We start from the raw sequence: 19,729 nt of genomic DNA, 5'->3' as shown, positions 1-19,729 counted from the left end.
CCAAGCTCATCCAAGAAATGATTCATTCCAAAGACTACACTTACATTTACAAACTGTTTTTAGATGGATTTTAGTTCCTGACTTCCCTCAGTTGCCATTTCAAGGGACAGATAGTCGTTTATCAAAACAAAGCATGATGGTGGCTTCCAAAGTAGCCCATAATGTGGTTTATTTTTGCCAGCAGCAATCATCTTTGTGAGCATGGTTGTCATTTTCTTTCTTTAAACAGTCAGTGAGTCTCTCATTTGGGAAAGAGACGCAGCAGCGCTCTGGCACATAGCTGTTTCTCAGGCCAGCTGTTGGCACAGTAACAGCAGCTGGAGCAAAAAAGTATCACAAAACGCTTCTGTTTCTGGACGTCTGAAGCCTCCAGGCCCTGATGTGTACCTACATACTCTCAGAAACTCTGCTGGAATGCAGACATGCAGTAGCAGAGCAGCTTATGGACTAATAATCCTGCAGACCTCCACATGCTTGATGTGTAGAAGCATCTAGACGGAGCCCGGCTGCAGGGAAACTGTTGGTGTACATTAATCAGATTAATGACCGTGAGTTTTCCAGTGGAGCTTATGAGGTCTGGACCTGCCTCTCTATCTGTCACTCCCTCCTCCTCATCCCTCCCTCAGCTGGTCTCTCCCCTCCTCCTCCTCTTCACTGGCCTGACCCATTTCTGTATAAACCAACAACCAGAATCTCCTCCTGCCTCGCCGTGACTGTCTCTCTCTCTGCCATCACCCACCTCTTTAGCAGGCCTGTGTTAGATGCAGATATCTCAGGATTGTGTATTGGAATGACACGATCTGCAGAAATTCTTCACTTTGATCCTCCTTGTGCTTCTGAACTGAGATGTCTAGTTATTTTAAAAAAAACATGAAACTAAGACATAAATAGTGAAGAGACTTGTACTTTACATTGAGTGTGAGATGACTCATTCATCATCTATTTATTGTCATTGAGCTGACATGAGAATCCAGCCAATGGAGTTCTTTTGGCGACAGAATTAGGGTGTTTTTTCTGTGGTAGTTCACAAATGTACAGCTGTCCCACAGGTTTACAGCTATAAAAGTCTAAATAAAATGCTGTAACCTCAAGCAGAACCCTGATGTAAAAACACAGATGACAAATGCAACCGCAACATTTAAAGAAGTACTGCACGGAGAGCCTTTAATGCGTGTCCTGTAGGTTTAAAGGTGGTTATGAAAGGTTTGTATCTTGTCTGCGTGAATTCACGCGGACTCCCAGAGTCATGGCGAAAAAGTGTTAGCAGCACGGCTCTGTGTATGGCATATTAGCATTAGCTTAAAGCACTGCTGTGGCTAAGTTTAGCCTCACAGAGCTAGGCTCACTTAACTTTTTCATGTCAATCAAAGAAATTAACGCTGATTGAGGACTTGTTAAAGGGGTCTGTAGATGAAGTCATAAAGTAAACTCGTACATGTGCTCGTCACCATTTTCACTGCACTTTTTCTGATGACAATGGAAAATCATGTCCCCATTATTTAAGTCCGCCATACAGAGCTCTGATTGGCTCAGTTGTTTTTCCGACCAATGGAAAGAGCCACCAATGAGCACACATCTATTTTAATCACTGAAAGGTTTTTAAATGTGAGCAGCGATCAGAAGTCTGGAACCAGGTGTGCTTGGTACTCAACAGACACATTATTTCTTTAACGTACAGGCCCACTAGATAAAAAGACCGGTGTTTATGTCTTGTGGTGAGGCAGCCACACCTCAGTACTGCAGCACAAAGAGAAGCAGAGGTGTAGAATTCTGCTGTGAATGTCATTCGATATCTGTCTTATTTGTTTGGCTGGTGTATGTGTGTTTTAGCATCTGCATTTTGTGCACACATGCACTTCTCTTGCATTTATATGAGTTCGACAAACCAGCTCCACATGCCCTTTAAGCAGTATGATGGTGCTGTGTGACGGAAAAACCACATCAGAAGTTGTTTGCTTGTTGTCCTCCTCCTCTTCCTCTTCCTCGCTGCCCTGCTGTGTCTCTTAAGCTGGTAAACTTCCGTCTCTGTTTCACAATTTTTTTCCACACAGAAGCAATGTGCTGCACTTAGCTCGTCCCAAACTGAGTGTGTGCTCTCCCGAACTTCGCTCGTCTTTATCGCTTATCACTTCACTCTCTCATTCCTGTCTCTTCCATTTCTTTTGCTCTCTTTCAACACTCCTCCTGTTCTCTGTTGGTCAGGCCTGACAGTCTGCTGCCCAGCTTTGGATCAAGGGCCAGCCTATAGCTTTTGGATACCTTCAGGTGGTTAATGGACTGAATGAAAGTCAAACCAGGGGCTGACATTCAACGATCTAGAGATAAAGAAGGCATAAAAACAGAACTGTGATTGAAGACATTTGTATTGAGTTGGTGATTGAGTATTTGAGTAAGATCAGAAGTTATGAAAGCTGTTTTTAGATATAGTCTGAACAGGACAGTATGTCTGGAGATTATAGGTGATTTATAACCTGGATGGTTGAAAACAAGGAGAGTAGCTACTTAAAGGAAAAGTTTGACATGCTCATTGGATTTCATTCCAAGACTTAAAATATTGATACCACACTCGAGTCTGTATGGTACACGTGAAGCTGCCGCCAGCAACTCAGCACTTCTACACAGTTTGTACTTTTTGGAATTGATTAAATATTCGGTCATTTAAAGAGCACGACAAAGTGTTATCGAGTTATGTTGAACTCTGCAATAATTTCAGCAGCTTGATAAAACTGTGGCCTCTTGTGTCATAGAAGCCGGACTCAGAGATGTTGGCTTGAATCTGAAATCATCTCTCATACATGATAATTTATCACCTTTAGATCATCACATTGGCTCATACAATATGTCCCGTATGTATGTATGTATGTACATACTCTCCTACCCCTGTGCCCCCCTGGAAAACCCCAGTGACCATACTTTCCACAGCCCCAGCAGGTCCCAGACCTCCGGATGTGACATGAGGTCCTGGATGGCATGTGTGTTAGTGCCTGTCTGGTTAAACTGAGGGGATTGAACCTGAGTTCATTATCAGGAATTGAGGAATGTAAACACTCTCAAAGAACACACACACACACACACACACACACACACACACACACACACACACACACACACAGTTGGGATGGTGGTTCTCTTTTGGACTCTTCACATAAACTAAAACCAGCTCTTTCAACTGAGCACCTGCTCGTGGAGATATTCCTCCAGGCACGAAGGGCCCATGGAGCAATTAAAGGAAGTTGATACTAAAATATTGAGTTGGAATTATGTAGTAGTGTTTTTATCAATATTTCAACAAGATGTATTCTAAAAGGCATTGTGTAACTGTAAAAATGTGTACTAACCAGCTGTGATTGGTCAGTATCTCTTCACTAAATGTGAATTTCTTGAAATGACACACTGTTCAGTTGGCTTTATCTCTCCTATCTAGAGATAAACTTGTTAACAGACATTAGCTGAGAGCGCAGATCAGCGTGCATACTTCTTGCCACTCTAGCCTTCTCAGTGGCTCGATTAGGTAGCCCGTGGCAGGTACATACAGACTGAAACTGCACAGTATGTGGGACTGTCGTGACTCAAGGCAGTTGATGTAATCCGGCATCAACTGTGTACATATTGTTTTACTCAGTTTGCACAATGTTGACATTCTGCAGCGAAACAAGCTGGACCTCGTCTACCTTCACTCCTCCCTTTGTCTTGGCTTGTTTTTAGCTAAGCGTGTACTGCTTAATGCTAATGCAACTTTTGTTGTATATAGTAAGTAAGTATAAGTATTCAGCTCAGGCTACAGTACAGCTAATGTGGTCCGCCTGTTAGAGTCTAATCCCTTTACTGCTGGCTGTAGTTACTGCTGAACACACACAAATACACTCCTGGGACCTTCTCAGTGTGATCTTCCTTCCTAGCAAACAGGCGTTGAGTGCTGTGTGTCAGTGTGAGTCTGATAATGGACGCATTAGGAATTTAGAAAACAAAATACAAGATCAGAAATGAAAAATCTGTGCACTTCCACTAAGCCTCTGCTCCTGGAAACATCTCTTCTTTCATACTCATTACCATTCAGCTACAATGTAAGCAGACTTCAGAGTATTAACATGACATCTAATGACATTCCGATAAGGTTAGCAAGCGAACTTGCTAAGCTAAGATGGTATCGTGCTAAAAATCAACATGTTAGCATTGTCACCGTGAGAATGTTAGCATGCAGCTGTTAGCATTTAGCTCAAAGCGCTGTCGACAGCCTTTCAGAGATTGTAGCATGGCAAGAATTAAAGAATTAGATTACTGGGTATCAACCTCTGTTAAGACTTGTAATACAGAGCTGTTTGTGTTTGAATGTGGTTGGCCATGACAGTGGTTTGTAGCGAATTATGCGGTATGGAAGGGTAGCTCTCTGTTGACTTTTATGATCAGCGTCTGCACACCTCCAGCAGGTAAAGAGCAGCCAAACCTACTTGATTTCAGTGAGCCGCACCCAGATACTGACACACACACACACACACACACACACACACACACACACACTGCTCTCCTGTAGGCCACAGGACCAGTAATTAGCGGTCCATGGCAAAGTCACTTTTCTCATACTCACTCATGTTCTAGCATGCTGGTGACAGATACCTATGCTGCTAGCATACTTGACATTTTCCTGTGACACACACACACACACGCACACACACGCACATGCACACACACACACACACACACACACACACACACATCCTTCTTTTGTTCTGACCTGTGCTGTACAGTGTGGAGAGAAACTGAGAGCTCGGCTGTCTGAAGTGGATTAGCTACAATCTCTAAGAGGTGTGATGTTGCGCCGCTGTGTTGTTGAACGTCAGCATTCTGCTAATCTTGAACGTCACTCGTCTCCTCAGACACAACACACCCACCCGCACCTACAAATACATATTAAACCTGATCTCAAGTAGGAACACGCTCCTGCTTCTGCCGTTGGCTGGTCTGTCATTTCAGTGTTACAGTCTGGGCTAACTGTAGAGTTTATTTAGACTCACTCCCACATTTTTCCCTGCAGATGTCACCAAGCCTGCAGTTGTACACTACATCTAATTTGCCACCAGCGTGCTCCCAGTGCACAGATCCGTCGCTGTTATTTCGAGAGTCAGCTAGTTATTTTCAGCAAGAGAGAACATTGTGAAACACAGAGGAGGAAAAAGAACCAGGAACTTCTCACAGGCTTCTCAAGTCAAGCCTTGTTGTGGAGAACAGTCTCCTACAGATACCATTCAAAGTACTTTACAGAGTGATAAGTCTGTTCGAAGTAAGTCATAGGTATTATTTAGTCTAGTCATTTTGACACATTGGCCCACAGTATCTTTTCGACCATTTAAATCACATGTATGTTTACATTGTATGTGTGACGGCGGAGCCACTTTCACTGAACTTCATGACGGCTCTTCAGAAACCTGTGGGTGACGCCACAGAGACAACAACCATGTTTCATCCAGTCTGTGGCTTTAAATGACTCTTGTCAGTTCCCAACTTTAAATCCAACATTTCCTCCATCTGTTTTGCATTAAAACCCTCCCAACAGGGAACGGGATAGCTGCGGGAGGTTTTTAGTTTAATAAATGGCTATCTTTCCATCGAGAGAGCTCTGCAAAGTAGAGTCAGACAGTGAGTAAAAACTGTATACCGTATGTGCTAAAAATATAAACTCACAGCAACAGAGTATGACATTATTTGATGTCCTCAAATAATCTAACATTGCACTCCCAAAACACTGTCAGCTGATACTGGACAGTTAAAAAAGAATGACTCAAAATTAAAGAGGCAGAACCATTTTTTTTTCTTTTTTGTTCCCTGTATTCTTCTTCCTTGTGAAAACATTGGGGCTTCATTACCAACAATGCGACTTGGATCAGCATCGGTGTTATTGCTAAGTAGGTTTTCGTTTAAAAGGCATTTGCTTTGGTGCATAATAATAAACCGCCAACAGTCCAGTCAGAGATTTGGTTATGTTATGCTAGTGGTGGCTAATGTTGCCTTATATATGTTGAGCTGCAGTTTCTTCTCCAGCCTGAAGTTTGCAGATGTTCCAGGATCCAGTTTCTACATCCTGAAGTAGCACATGAACCAATATGCAATGCACGAAGCTTTAACTGGCTTTTTAAGTGACTTTGACAGAGAGGAGACTTGAGTTTTCCACAGTCTGCTGATCTGTGTTGAGCAGTAGGGTTCTGGTTTGTTGCACACAGCCAGGACTGGAGTAGTGGCATTGGTTTCCTCCCAGGTTGTTGTGTCTGCCACAGGAAGTCGTCTGGCCTTGAAACAGGTTTTTGCCCAATGAGAGGACGGGGTGGAGGAAGTGAATGTACAGAGAAGTCAGGTCACAGTGAACTGTTGACCGGGTTCATCAGTGGATTCACTGCAGAGCTGCACAGCTGAAGAAGTCTGAAATGACGAGATAATAAAACTGTTCTAATAATGTAAAATATGTCTTCAGGAGAAGTTACTACAATAACAACAACTACAATACTTTCCTTTTCTGCTTACAACTGATGTTTAAACCATGTATTTGTTGTGTATATACTATTTCTAAATGTTAAATGATGGGCTTTTATCATTGGCTGATGGTGACTCTGATTGACAGCCAGTCATCAACCTGGCAGAGAGTCGATGAGAAGTTGATCATGAAAAGAATGAGACCACTCTTATATCTGTCTGTTTGGTTTTTTCAGCTGTTGTATGAGGAAGGAAATGCATTCAGCTCATTTGTTAGAGCTCAAGGATACACACAGAAAGTTCAGAGTCACACTGAATAAACATCACTTTTGTTGGTTTACAAGACTCCAGCGGGCACCTTTAAGGTGCAGTGACAGGTGGTGTCATCTTCAGACTGTATCTCATCGCTCCGTCTGTCTTAGTCGTAGTTTTGATGATCATGAAGAGGCAGACACATCACACCATTCAAAGTGATCTACAGTATATGATATACGCATTATGATCAGAGATGTTTCTGTAGAAAAGTTTGCACAGCCTCTCTCTGATGAATGGAATCCATTGTGGAAGAAGAGGACTGGCTGACACAGATTCCTGCCTCAGTAACGGAGCGGATGTGTTAGACAGGGCATCAGTGTTTGTGGGACACACACAGTCCAGTTGTGTGCAAAAGGAAAATTGGGCAGCGACGTGGAGAAAACAGCCCAGTGGGCAGCGGGCGGTGAAGACTCTGCAGCTTCCTCAGTTGACTGCTGTGGAGCTGCAGTTTGCCAGAGGCTTAAAACTGTAGAGCTGCGTATAGCTGAGACGAGAGTGATGCCTGAAATAGAGGACACGTACTCTTTTAAAAATGTCTCAGAGAAATCAGAAAAGCCGCCTGACCCGTCTACAAACAATGCATGTTTTGGATTTTTTAGTATATGTTTATTTTACGTGTATATTTAGTTATTTAACTGCATCTTTGTATCACTACTAACATTTTTAAAGCAGGACTTCACAAATTGTACACATAAAGTTCAGTTCACTAGTATTTGTTAGTGCTTGAAAACAGTCATATGTCCTCTGTGGGTCTGTAAGAGCTGAATAACCTGATCCACATGACGAAACGGTCTCACCTCAACATCCAACATTAGCCGTTCTGGAGCCTTCAGTCATGTCATGTGATAGAGTTTGTCTTAGAATTATAGATATTCAAATACTAAATCAGTCTCTCACAAGTTATGTTATGAAATGAATTGAGTTTTCTTTTGAGCCTTGTGTGCATTTGATTGTGTTGTTTCACTTTTCTTATTTACAACCCTGATTCCAAAAAAGCTGAGATGCTATGTAAAACACAAATGAAACAGAATGTGATAAGTTGCGGATCCTTTTTGACATAAACTCAACTGAAAACAGCACAAAGACATTATATTTAATGTTCTCCCTCATCAGCTTCATTGATTTATGTAAATATCTGCTTATTCTGAATTTGATGCGGCAACACGTTTCAAATAAGTTGGGACAGGAGCAACAAAAGACTGGGAAAGTTGTGGAACGCTCCAAAAACACCTGTTTGGAACATTCCACAGGTAAACAGGTTGATTGGTAACAGGTGATAGTATCAAAAGGATGTGATTGATGACAGTTCATTTTTGTGTCCTCGTCTGTGGGTTGAGATTATCTGTGACTGGATTAATGTGAATTCATATGATGAGTATCAGGGCTGATTTCCTCGCTTGTGAAAAGTTGATGTGTTGAAAGTTTTCACCTGAAAGCAGCTGGAGGTAATAAATGATCTTCTCTCTCTGCAGTCTTTTCTGCAGCCGCCATCATTCCGTGCTGTAAGGCTGACCCCAAAATGTCTTCCAATGGAGACCTCAGTGACCTGGGCAGCTCTGACAGCTTCTGGGAGGTAGAGCAGAAACACACACACACACATTTCATTCACAGAAAACTTAAGAATAATGATGAATAAAATTATTATATTGTGCACTGAATTCAGAATACATGCTCACACATTAATGGTTTTTCAAAGCATTCACACACTGATGGCAGCGAGATACTGTTGTGCTAACCGCCTAACGTGCCGGTCCGACCAACGGGAGCAATTTGGGGTTCAGAGTCTTGTCCAAGGACACTTCAACATGGACAGCACCACCAACCCTGTGATTAGTGGACGACCCGCTCTACTTACTGAGCCACAGCCGCCCCGGCTAGCATTACTAAATCAGTTAACAGCATACAGCAGACATTATGATCTCTGTGCCTGAATTATTTTACCAGATTAGGTGCAGTGTGTGAATAAACTCTCAGAGCAGCAGGAGGCTGGAGCAGTCAGATAGCGTTCAGCGTGTCTGTCTGTGGTGTTTAGAGACGCAGACACTAACGAGCCCCTGCTGATTGACAGCTTCACAGGCCTCCAACAGGAAAAACTACATGCCTTCAACTCCTCTCACTCTCTGTTCTGTCTGTCTCTTTTACTCTTATCTCTGCTCCGGTCTTCTGTGCATCATCACCAGTTCACTAAACATCCTGCGGTGTTTTTGCCACGCTCATATTAGCATGCTGTCACATTCATTGAACTGGCAGATCAACTGATATAACAGCAGAAAAGGATTTTAATACCTAACCTCTCTTTCCTTAATCATTGTGTGTGTTGTGTTCCTCTGCAGCCGGGGAACTACAAAAGGACAGTGAAGCGGATAGACGACGGTCACCGGCTGTGTAATGAGCTGGTCAGCTGCTTCCAGGAGAGGGCAAAGATAGAAAAGAGCTACGCTCTGCAGCTGAGCGACTGGGCCAAGAGGTGGAGGAACGTCGTGGAGAAAGGTGATCAGCAGCAGAGAAATGGCATCAAAAACCAAGTTTGATATTTCACCTTTGGTGTGTTTTAAGGATGTTTGATCTTTTACACTGCCAAGGTCTGCAAAAAAGCCATTAAATATGACTGAAGCTTCAGCTTTTGCTGCAACCAATCTATGAATGAATCCCTACTTTTTTAACTCAAGAAACATTTTTATGGCGCTTCATGAAAATCTTTTAAGAAAAGACCAAAAGCTTTACAACATTAATTTGTCCTGTAATTAGACTTCAGTGCCCAGAAAAATATCTGTTGCATTGGAACAAGCAAACGTTTTAATGCTTAACATTCACTTCAAATATGGCAAACTTCTACTTTTACCAAAGTGATTAACTTTGATGTATAAATCGCTCACTTACTCAGTTTTAAGTTCAATTGATTTACAAGAACGCTAATTCAAAACATTGACTACTCACCAGAAGCGGATTGTTCCTTGGAATGAGGATATGTCTGTTGGTTCATCTCATTCAGCGAGTGAGAACAGGGTCTTGACGTGAGCCTGAGAATTGACAGTCATACACACAAACCAACCAACACAGATGATTGGTCACTGCCTGTTTCTTTGTTTCAAGCTAAATGTGCTGGTAAGAGTGTACCCCTCTCCCCACACTTATCCCTCAGGTCCTCAGTATGGTACTCTGGAGAAAGCGTGGCACGCCTTTATGCAGGCGGCCGATCGGCTCAGCGAGCTGCATCTGGAGCTGCGGGAGCGGCTGGCAGGCGAGGACAGCGAGAAGATGCGCAACTGGCAGAAGGACGCATTCCACAAGCAGATGATGGGAGGCTTCAGGGAGACCAAGGATGCAGACGACGGTTTCCGCAAAGCACAGAAACCCTGGGTCCGCAAACTGAAAGAGGTGAGGGCTGCCTGCGCTGTCTGCTTCGCTCAGTCGTGTGTCAGTGAAGCCGGAGTCAGAGGTCAGCAGGAGTTCTGCCACAGGTTCCTACAGCATCACCTATGATTTATAGTCCAGTGTCAGATTACGCCACCACAACGCTACACACGAGTACTTGCTGTTATAGTTACAGTGACATTTTAACATATATTTATTCGTCTAATATGTTGTAGTTTTTGTACAAATAACATTGAACTAATATTATACGTCTCTATGAGTTAACTTAGCGATAGAGAAGAGATGCGTCTTTGAATGGAGCCACTATGTCAAAGTGTGTGTGTGCGTGTGTGTGAAGGTGGATTCCAGTAGGAAGAGCTACCATCAGGCCAGGAAGGAGGAGTGGACAGCGGTTACCAGGGAAACGCACGCCAAGGCCGACCCAACCAAGTCACAGGAGGAAGTCCGCAAATACACGGTCCGGGTGGAGCGCTGCAGCCAGGAGGCCGAGAAAGTACAAAGCCCTCACACACACACACACACACACACACACACACACACACACACAGTCCCGTGTGCTGCTCCGCTTGCAACAGGCTGGGTGTGTCAATGAGTCCATGAAAAACATACCTGTGTGTGTGTGTGTGTGTGTGTGTGTGTTTTTTGACTTTTAAAACATGACCGGGCTTGTCTCCGCTGTTCTCTGCTCTGCTCGGCACAGAAAAAGCTTCAGGTCCTGAAGAGGGAAACGATAAACCAAAAACAGGGAAATCCTGACACAAACTAAGGATCAGTCGGCTCACAGAGCTGTGTCAGGCTACCAAAGACTCTGTAAACAAGTAGTTCTTCACAAGGAAACGACACCAGTATCATGACTCAATGTACAGAAAAGACCTAAAACACACATACCCGTTTGTATCCCTGCTACAAACATAAGAGCAGAGATCTCAGCCTGTCATTGTCACAGCTGTGTCACGATTGTTAAGTACTGCTCTTTCAGATTGATCCCTTCCAGTTCACAAATGTGTTGTATTTGTCGCTGGGTCAGCGCAGACAGCTATTGGCTATAACTTTAAACATTAAGATTTATCAGATTAATTTTAAGTATTATGTGGAGGAATAATACAAAAAGAAGCAGCTACACTTAGCTGGAGCCAGGCTCTTACTGCAATTGGTGGAAACCACCACACCTCCAGCACGTCATCAAGGTGAACAACAGCTGTCTCATTGAATGGAAAACCGCACGCTGAGCTGTAAGAGACCGTTTTGACCTGTCGTCTCTGAAATGCTTGACGTGAAACTGACAGAAGCTGAGAGGAGTGAAAACACTTCACTCACTGAGATGAAGAGGGGTTTGGAATTGAGCTAGGTTGAAATAAATGTGTTTTATTTTGAATACTCTTCAGCACACATGGACAGTGGATTTAGCCAAACATCCTGGTAAATACTGATATTAATTTCTGGGGTTCAGCACTATTGAACAGCCCTTAGCTGCCGATCGTTATATACACCAGATTCAGTCACAACTGCTCATCAGAAGCTGTAATAAGTGTGTGTGTGTGTGCGTGTGCGTGGCAGGTGAAGGAGCGCTACACAAAGGCCCTGGAGGAGCTGAACCGCTGCAACCCTCGCTACATGGAAGACATGGAGCAGGTGTTCGACCTCACCCAGGAGGCCGAGCGTAAGAGGTTGCGCTTCTTTAAGGAAGTCCTGCTCGACATCCACACACACCTCGACCTGTCCTCCAAAGACGGGTAGGACACACACACACATACACACACTTACGCACATCTCAAGAGAAAAGCAGGTGATTTGGTGATTCTGTGACTCAGACCGAAGGCATCCAGAACTGTCGAGGTTTCAGTGTGTGTGAACATGTTTGTATGTACACATGAGTTAATACAAAACTCGTGTTGTCCATTAACTATTGACCTCTCATTCTATTTAAACAAGCTACTGTTACCATGGTAACCGTGATTGGTAAAGTCCAACAACATCTTTGTCCAAATATTGCACAAAGACTAATCTTCAGTTAAGTCTGTGAATGTTGCAGTGATGAGATTTGGAAAGGTCCTGCAGTGGCTTTATTTTATTGTTTGTCTGCTGTTTCTTAATTATCTACTTTAGCCTAAAACAGTTTAGTCTCCGAAATCAAAGTCAACAGTTCAAGTTGATGACCTAGTACAGAGAGACTGTCCAGGTTCCTGGTCCAGCCCGACTAATGAAAGACCACCTGCCTCCTCCAGGGACCTCGGTCCAAGCCTGAAGTCCGGCCTCACAGACTGAGCTCTCACAAACTTTACTTTATGGAGTCTCTCATTACCTGAAGCGAATTACCATGCATGAGGGCGTTCATGAGTGGTTCCCAACCTCTTTAGCTTGTGACCCGTTAAAGAGTAGGTTCACGTTTTTTCAAGTCTGTCTTAAAACCGTTCTCTCGTGCCCACAAGTACATTTAAACCGTTTTTGGTCATAATGATTCCTCCTTCGTACCATCTGTAAAGGGATTCTACATGTGTCCCTTGTTAATGTGATTCCCGTCTGTTCGGTGTAAAAATATGTTCTGAATTTACGGCCAAGTCAAGTGGTTATCTGTCAAAATGATGATTACAGCCACTAAAAACAGATTCAAAGTACATATGGATCGTAGTTTTCTACGATAGACTTGGTAAAATGTGAACTCATCCATTAAAATGAAGCAGTGTCTCCATGCTACCACTTGTCACACGCCGCATTTGTTTTTGAGTCTCAAGAGTTCCCCCAAAGTGATAATTTATCCTCTTAATCTGTGAGATTTAAAAAACATTTAATAAATGTTAAGAGTCTCCAAGAGTTAAAAGTGTCAAGTATTTCACAGGAAAAGGCAAAGATTAAAGAAGCTGATTCATGGGTTTGTTTGAAATTTCTTTCAAATGTAACATACTAAAGGGCAGTTTAACAGAAACAGATTACATAGTATTATGTGTCAGAATTAAGACAAATAAGACAAAAATATATAAATATTTTATAGATAACAGGTATCTGTTGAATACAGTCAGCAGGATTTAAGAGGAAGTACAGTGTTCAAACAGGACCTCGGGCATTTACCGGCAAGTTGGGAAGGTTGAATGTAGTTGAAAAGATGCCGCTCTTTAAGTCTCTGAGTGTAAACAAACCAGCGCAGAGCTAATAATGCCGACTAGAAAATATGCACATGCAAGAGTCTTATCTGGACTTGTAAAGGTGCAGCCCGCAGAATACACATCGCGATCAGGAGCCTGCTGCAGTCAATATAACATCCAGTATATGAACACTGTAATTCAGCCACTTTATTTAAATTTCTTTATTTATTTTAGAAATGTGAAAAATATTGGAGATACATGGGAAACTTGTTAATTGGGAGACTGTGGGAGAGAAGGAGGTGCAGATGTGATGATTGACAGTCACTCTGTCCAATAGGTTCAAAGGTCTGTACCGGGACCTGGGTCAGACCATCCAAGCAGCCAATGACACGGAAGATCTCAGATGGTGGAGGAACACCCACGGACCGGGCATGAGCATGAACTGGCCACAGTTTGAGGTGTGGACAAACAGACAGAACGACAGACAGACAGACAGACAGACACACACACACACACACACACACACACTTCACTTTATTTCAATTCATACTTGGCATTATTTATATAACTTCATTCATTCATGTTTTTCATTGAACAAGAAAATAAGAGTACTGTGCTGCAGTAGTTGTTTAGCATGCGTGCGTGCGTGTGTGTGTGTGCGTGCGTGCGTGCGCACTTCAGAGAAACAGACTGAATATTAAACAGCCTCCAATGAAAGACTTGTTGTGTAACAGAGCTCTGAGTGGGGTCAGGAATGTCTGACACACACACACACACACACACACACACACGCACACACACACACACACACACTCTCACACACACACACACACACACACACAGGTTTATTTAGTCGTTGGCAGAAATGTACAGATTTCACTTCAGCTCTGCAGACTGGGCCAATGTGGACAAACAAATATTTACAGGTATGAAAACACAGACAACAGATTCTACAAAGCAGAAATACTACTACTACTACTACTGCTACTGCTACTACTACGACTACTACTAATAGTAATAAGCTTTATTTTTGTTGGACCTTTCATACAAGAAATACAGCTCAAAGTGCTTTAGAACAAAGAAATCACATGCACCAACTGTTTCACATAAAAAACCCCTTAAAACAGGCATAGAAAAGTAATGTAAAATACTGGATGGAGAATAAAACCACTGAATAATAGTAATAAAACATAGTTAAATATAGGATACATAAAATATTTTAAAAGAAGTGCAGCAGTGCACAAATGTGAGGCAAAGCACAAAAGTTTCAGGCTTGTATCAGGAAGTCATCGCTTGTTAAAGCCTAAAGTTTTTAGCTTTCTTTTAAAAAACATGATTGTTGCTAGCTGTTCCCCGTTTCCAGTCTTTATGCTAAGCTAACTCTCTCCTGCTGGTAGCTTCATATTTACTGTACAGAACTGAGAGCAGTGTTGATCTTCTTGTCTAACTCTCAGTGGGAAAGTGAATAAGCATATTTCTGAAAATGTCAAACTATTCCTTTAAAGCTGTTAAGCACCATCTGGGTCAGGATACTGAGGACTGATGTAGATCAGGGGAAAAACATTAGAAAAGTGTCATGATTACAGTTTTCTGTTATTTTCTTAATGTCTTGGTTGCTCTCTCAGGAACAGTTAATCTGCCTATCAGCTAACTGGCCTTGTGTTTCAGTTTTTCAGAACACACAGTACATTTGTTCTTGCTGATATCTTTTTGTTTCCCTGGAGACCAACGAGTTTGTTTCTTAACTTTTCTGTCGTACACAAGCCCTCAACCATCAACAGTTTCATCTCACGTATTTTGAAAACTCAGATTTTTAGACCGGCGTCTTTAGATTTATCTGCTCTGGAGAGCATTTTTGGAGCTTACGTTTTAAAATGTATCTGGGTTTTGCAGTTTCACTGAATACTTAAAGTCAGAAGAATCCCAGAGTTAAAAGTAGAAGAAGAGCGAGACGTCTGTTTTGAGCATCACTTCTTTCTTTAACAAAGTTCTTTCATTTCCAAAGAGGTTTTGTGAATGCAGCCTCAGGATGATATAACTGATTATGATCAGCTACACATAGACATTTCCACACCCTCTTCACTCTCTGTGATTCACCATGAAAGAATCATTGTATTATTCTATTTTCTGTCTGTAAAAAGATCTGCCGACCCAATTGTCAAGTCATAATAGAGATACAATCACCTGAATTCCTGCCTCCCACCCTCCACTTTTATTTTTGGCAGCTAGACACTGACTCTGCGTGTGTGTGTGTGTGTGCGTGCAAGCATGCATGCATGTGCGCGCTGCTCCAGACCAGGATCCTAGAATTTCAAATCACACAAAAGAGTTGACATATAATACCTAGAAATATTCTGAGTGGACCACAGAAAGTCTGTTTTCAGATTTCAGATGTCCGTTTGTCTTTTCTCTGCATTTGATATCTAAAAATCAGACGTCTAAAGGTTTGTTCACACAACTGTACACGCTGCAGTTCATTCAAACTGAACAGCGTTTGCTCCTTTAGTACAGGTTATGTCGGCCATGGCCCAAACAAAGCCTGTCAAGTGGTGGCACATGAGGTCGGAGCTGCAATGTCTTCATTTAAGGTCAACAACTGCAGGAAAAGATCCCAAAACACACATGGTTTCATAGGCACAAGGAGGCAGATGTTAACATTTGAAAACCACCACTTCCTTGTGTTTTGAAAGCTAAGCAGAACTCAATGAAGTCTGGATTGATTAACATATTCAGATGTTTCTTTATCTGTTATTAACTGGTGTAAAAACCAGAGAAGAAGACTAAATCTCATGTATATCAATGAGGCAAGACAAAATCACAGAAACACCTCTCGTTATAAATCAAAACAGTTCAACAGTGGCAAAAACACCTCGGAAACAGTTTCAACAAAAACTGAAGAGGTTAAATAAAGAAACAGTTTAACACTTGTTTTGGCTTGAGTCAGATAATGCAACACATTAACAAACACTTCAGTCTGCTTTCAACATCCTAATAAGCTATAAACCATTTATTGAAAGTTTATATTTGAATGCTAAATTAAAGGTAAAGTAAAGTTTTACCATATTAGGTTTTCATTGTATTGGAGAGTGGCAGCTGAGGCCTGAACAGTATGCAGATTGTACTCCTGGAAGTTCAGTAAAGCACAAACAGCTTAAAGGATAATTCAGCTGTTTTTTTTTTCCATGAAGTCAGGTGAGAGTCAGATGAGCATTTTCAGACCCGTGTCGAGACCAGGAAGTGAGTTTGTTGAAATCTGAAAACAAAACCAACCGAATGAGATTTTCTTCAGTTTCAGTGTCATGGACGGTGAGAATCCTTCCTGTAATGACAGGGTGAACTCAGCTCAGCCTCCACAGTTTTTTCTAGGCTTGAAAAGTAAACAGAAAGATGTTGGCAGAAAGAAATGAATCTCTTCTGTCCTCTGAGGAATCTCCTGGCGTTCCCAAAGCGCTGCTGACACGCAAACAGAGGGCCATTGTCCCAACACACACACGCACACACACACACACACACTTGTATTTCTGTACTTGTAAGGAGTTTCTCTTGGCCTTATTCATTCATAACGCAACAACATAAACTCATCTGCTGATGTTCAAGGCTGTAAGATTTAAGGCTTTTGAGGGGTGATGATCACTAAAATGTCCCAGTGGATTTGTGGTCTGTAAGGATGTGTGGTTCACACACACACACACACACACACACACACACACACACCTCCTGTAGTACTGATTGTTTGGAGGTTGTTCTGTACTCCACTGACACTGTAAATACCAGTAACTATATCGCCAGCCACCTACTTCTGTCAGCACCCTGTTATTATGGCCAGAGTGTGTGTGTGTTTGTTTTTGTCTGAGTGTGTTCTGATAGGCACATTGATCATCTACCTCAAGGCCACAGACTTCACAATAATTATATTTACCATATCGTCTTGGCAACGTGTTTTGTGTCCGAAATCCATATGTCAGAGGTTGTATATCAGGATACATTTTGGTTGGTTAAATGTCAAATCTCATTCAGTTCCTCTTGACATTGTCAAATCTGTCCATCAGTTAAAAATACGTGCGTATAAATTCTGTTTGCGTTTGCAGGAGTGGTCTCCGGATGCAAGTCGCTCCATCAGCAGGAAGGAGCGAGGCGGACACTCTCAGGACAACGTGGTCACCCTCACCAACATTGTCCCCTCAGGTGGAGATGACGTCCCGCCAAGCCCCATCACCCTGGACACCAGCAGGTAGGAGGACACACCTGCATGTGATAGTCAGCGTTATCACCATGTTGGATTATAAGACTGCAATCAATGCATGGTTTTATTGTTGTCCACAAACAGTTGTTCTCATTCAGAGGCAGCAGGTAGTTTAGTTTGTTACCTTGTAGTCACCCTGAGGAGTTAACCTCTTGTACGCAGCATGCTCTAATTGGTAGCTAAAAAGCTCTGTGTGTGTGTGTGTGTGTGTGTGTGTGTGTGTGTGTGTGTGTGTGTGTGTGTGTGTGTGTGTGTGTCTGTGTCTGTGTCTGTGTCTCTCTGTGTGTCTGTGTGTGTGTTGACACACACAACCATATTGCAACCATATTTACCATACCATGCACTCCCCACAAGCACTGGCACTAAAAACTCTTTGAAAACTTCCAAATGTTGTGTTTAGAAGAAGTTTAGAAGCTGCTGTCACATTAAACTCAATCAGAAAACATGAACAATGGTCGCCTGTCTCAGAGTAAATCAAAGTGCTTTGTGTTGTCAAGTTGTGTCGTAATGAAAATGTCAGTAAAATATGAAATAATCTGATTTTTATATTCCACTTTGCAGACTCGCTAGAAAATCCAATGATTGCTCTTAATTTAAGGAAAATCTAAAATTAGAAACAAAATATTTGGGGGGCTGGGTATAATGATGACTTCTAAACTTGTGGCGGGCCTCATGAAATGATCGCATTGTCCAGGTCTGATAGTTGAACACCTCTGTGTCATAGCATGCTATCATGCAGGCTGGCAGGCTGTGCTAGTTCTCCAAAGTGCGAGCACAACACTGATGCTAGCACTCAAGAGCCAGCAGATGTGCTATTGCTGGCATATGTTTATGTAATGGTAGCTGATTTGCAGTGAAAATCTCCATCTGTGAGCTCACTGTTGGTCCATAAACTCTCTGCGGCGTCCGAACCCTCTCAGACATTTTCACACACTCTGTTGTCCACTGGACATCTATAATGACGACAGCTGTGGTTGAAGTTATGTGACGGAGCTACGGAGCCTGTCTTAGTTTATTTACATCACCTCTGTTGGGCTACATTCTGCTGAGAAGAGAACATGCTCACCAATACCAGACCAGTTGGGTTTTTCACTCTTTGATTGTCTGGAACTCATAATGCTGCGTTCAGGTGCAACATTTGGCGGTTTGCTGGGGAACCTTTCAGATTGTGTGACTTTCTGTCTCTTCTCTCAGAGTGAAAGATTATTCGTCAGACTGGTCGGACGACGAAAGTCCTAAGAAGGTGCTGGCGGTGAACGGCGTGGGGGAGGCGGAGGACGAGGAGGATCAGGTAGAGGGGGTGCGAGTCCGAGCGCTCTATGATTACACGGGCCAGGAGGCCGATGAGATCAGCTTTAAAGCAGGTATTAACACTTACTAATGCTTACAGAGGAGAGGCATCACAGGGGACAGTGTCCATTATTGGTTTGATTGATGACTGCTGTCGTTTCATAAAATGTGCAAAACAGAGGTGAACTTTTAGTCTGAGAGGATTGTCTGTCAGCCTCCTTAGATTAAAACTAAAGACCTGCAACATAATCTCAAGGTTTTACTGTTCAATGTTTGCTGACACTGAAGCAGAGAAGGGTTGTTGTTTATTGTGTTGTTATTTATTAGGACTATTAGTTCAAAGTCACCGTTTGAAATTGTGACATAATGAGATCAATAATTATCTCGGGATGTGAGTACCACAGTAACAGTTCTGTACAGTCGGGGCGACTGTGGCTCAGAAGGTAGAGCGGTCGTCCTCCTCTCAGAAGGTTGGTGGTCGATCCCTGGCCGTGGCAGTCTACATGTCGATCCTGGAGCAGGCACTGTGCATCGGTGCGTGAATGTGTTAGTGCTCGTAATGAGCAGGTGGCCATGTGTGAATGGGTGAATGCAGACTCTTTGAGTGGTCGGAAGACAAGAAAAGTGCTATATAAATACAGTCCATTTACCATTCACAGAGAAAATCATGCTGGTGTGAAAACATTAACTGTGGTAATAACGAGATGATTCGACTGTGATTATGAGAAGTTATAAACTATAAAAAGCAACACCCACTGTCAGTTTCTGTAGGTGGGTTGTTTGTATCATGTTTACATAAAATACATACAAAAATACATAAAATACAATCAATACAAACAAATATTAGCAACAAACCGTCTGATCCACTCTGCTAACGCTCCAATACCTCATAATGTTGTTTTTTCACCTGAATATTTGAATATTAAAAAGCTTTTCCTCATTTACTGAGTATTTTGTGACTCAC

General features: G+C 42.5%; 1 protein-coding gene across 2 annotated transcripts in view; it reads left to right on the top strand.

Moving 5' to 3' along the window:
- Nucleotides 1-19,729, top strand: part of pacsin3 (protein kinase C and casein kinase substrate in neurons 3) — a 32,116-nt gene that overhangs the window by 7,711 nt on the left and 4,676 nt on the right. For both annotated transcript variants that reach the window (XM_041938082.1, XM_041938091.1), the window contains 8 exons: nt 8,250-8,350; nt 9,111-9,267; nt 9,920-10,155; nt 10,490-10,645; nt 11,710-11,885; nt 13,570-13,690; nt 17,321-17,463; nt 18,670-18,839. In XM_041938082.1, the coding sequence (XP_041794016.1) occupies nt 8,297-8,350; nt 9,111-9,267; nt 9,920-10,155; nt 10,490-10,645; nt 11,710-11,885; nt 13,570-13,690; nt 17,321-17,463; nt 18,670-18,839 (1,213 nt within the window). In that variant the 5' untranslated portion in view covers nt 8,250-8,296. The remainder of the gene's footprint in view (nt 1-8,249; nt 8,351-9,110; nt 9,268-9,919; nt 10,156-10,489; nt 10,646-11,709; nt 11,886-13,569; nt 13,691-17,320; nt 17,464-18,669; nt 18,840-19,729) is intronic.

Source organism: Chelmon rostratus, chromosome 1 (genome assembly GCF_017976325.1).
Source record: "Chelmon rostratus isolate fCheRos1 chromosome 1, fCheRos1.pri, whole genome shotgun sequence".
Taxonomy (NCBI): Eukaryota; Metazoa; Chordata; class Actinopteri; order Chaetodontiformes; family Chaetodontidae; genus Chelmon; species Chelmon rostratus.
Note: the sequence above shows the minus strand (reverse complement) of the source record. Positions and strands in the feature narration are given on the sequence as shown.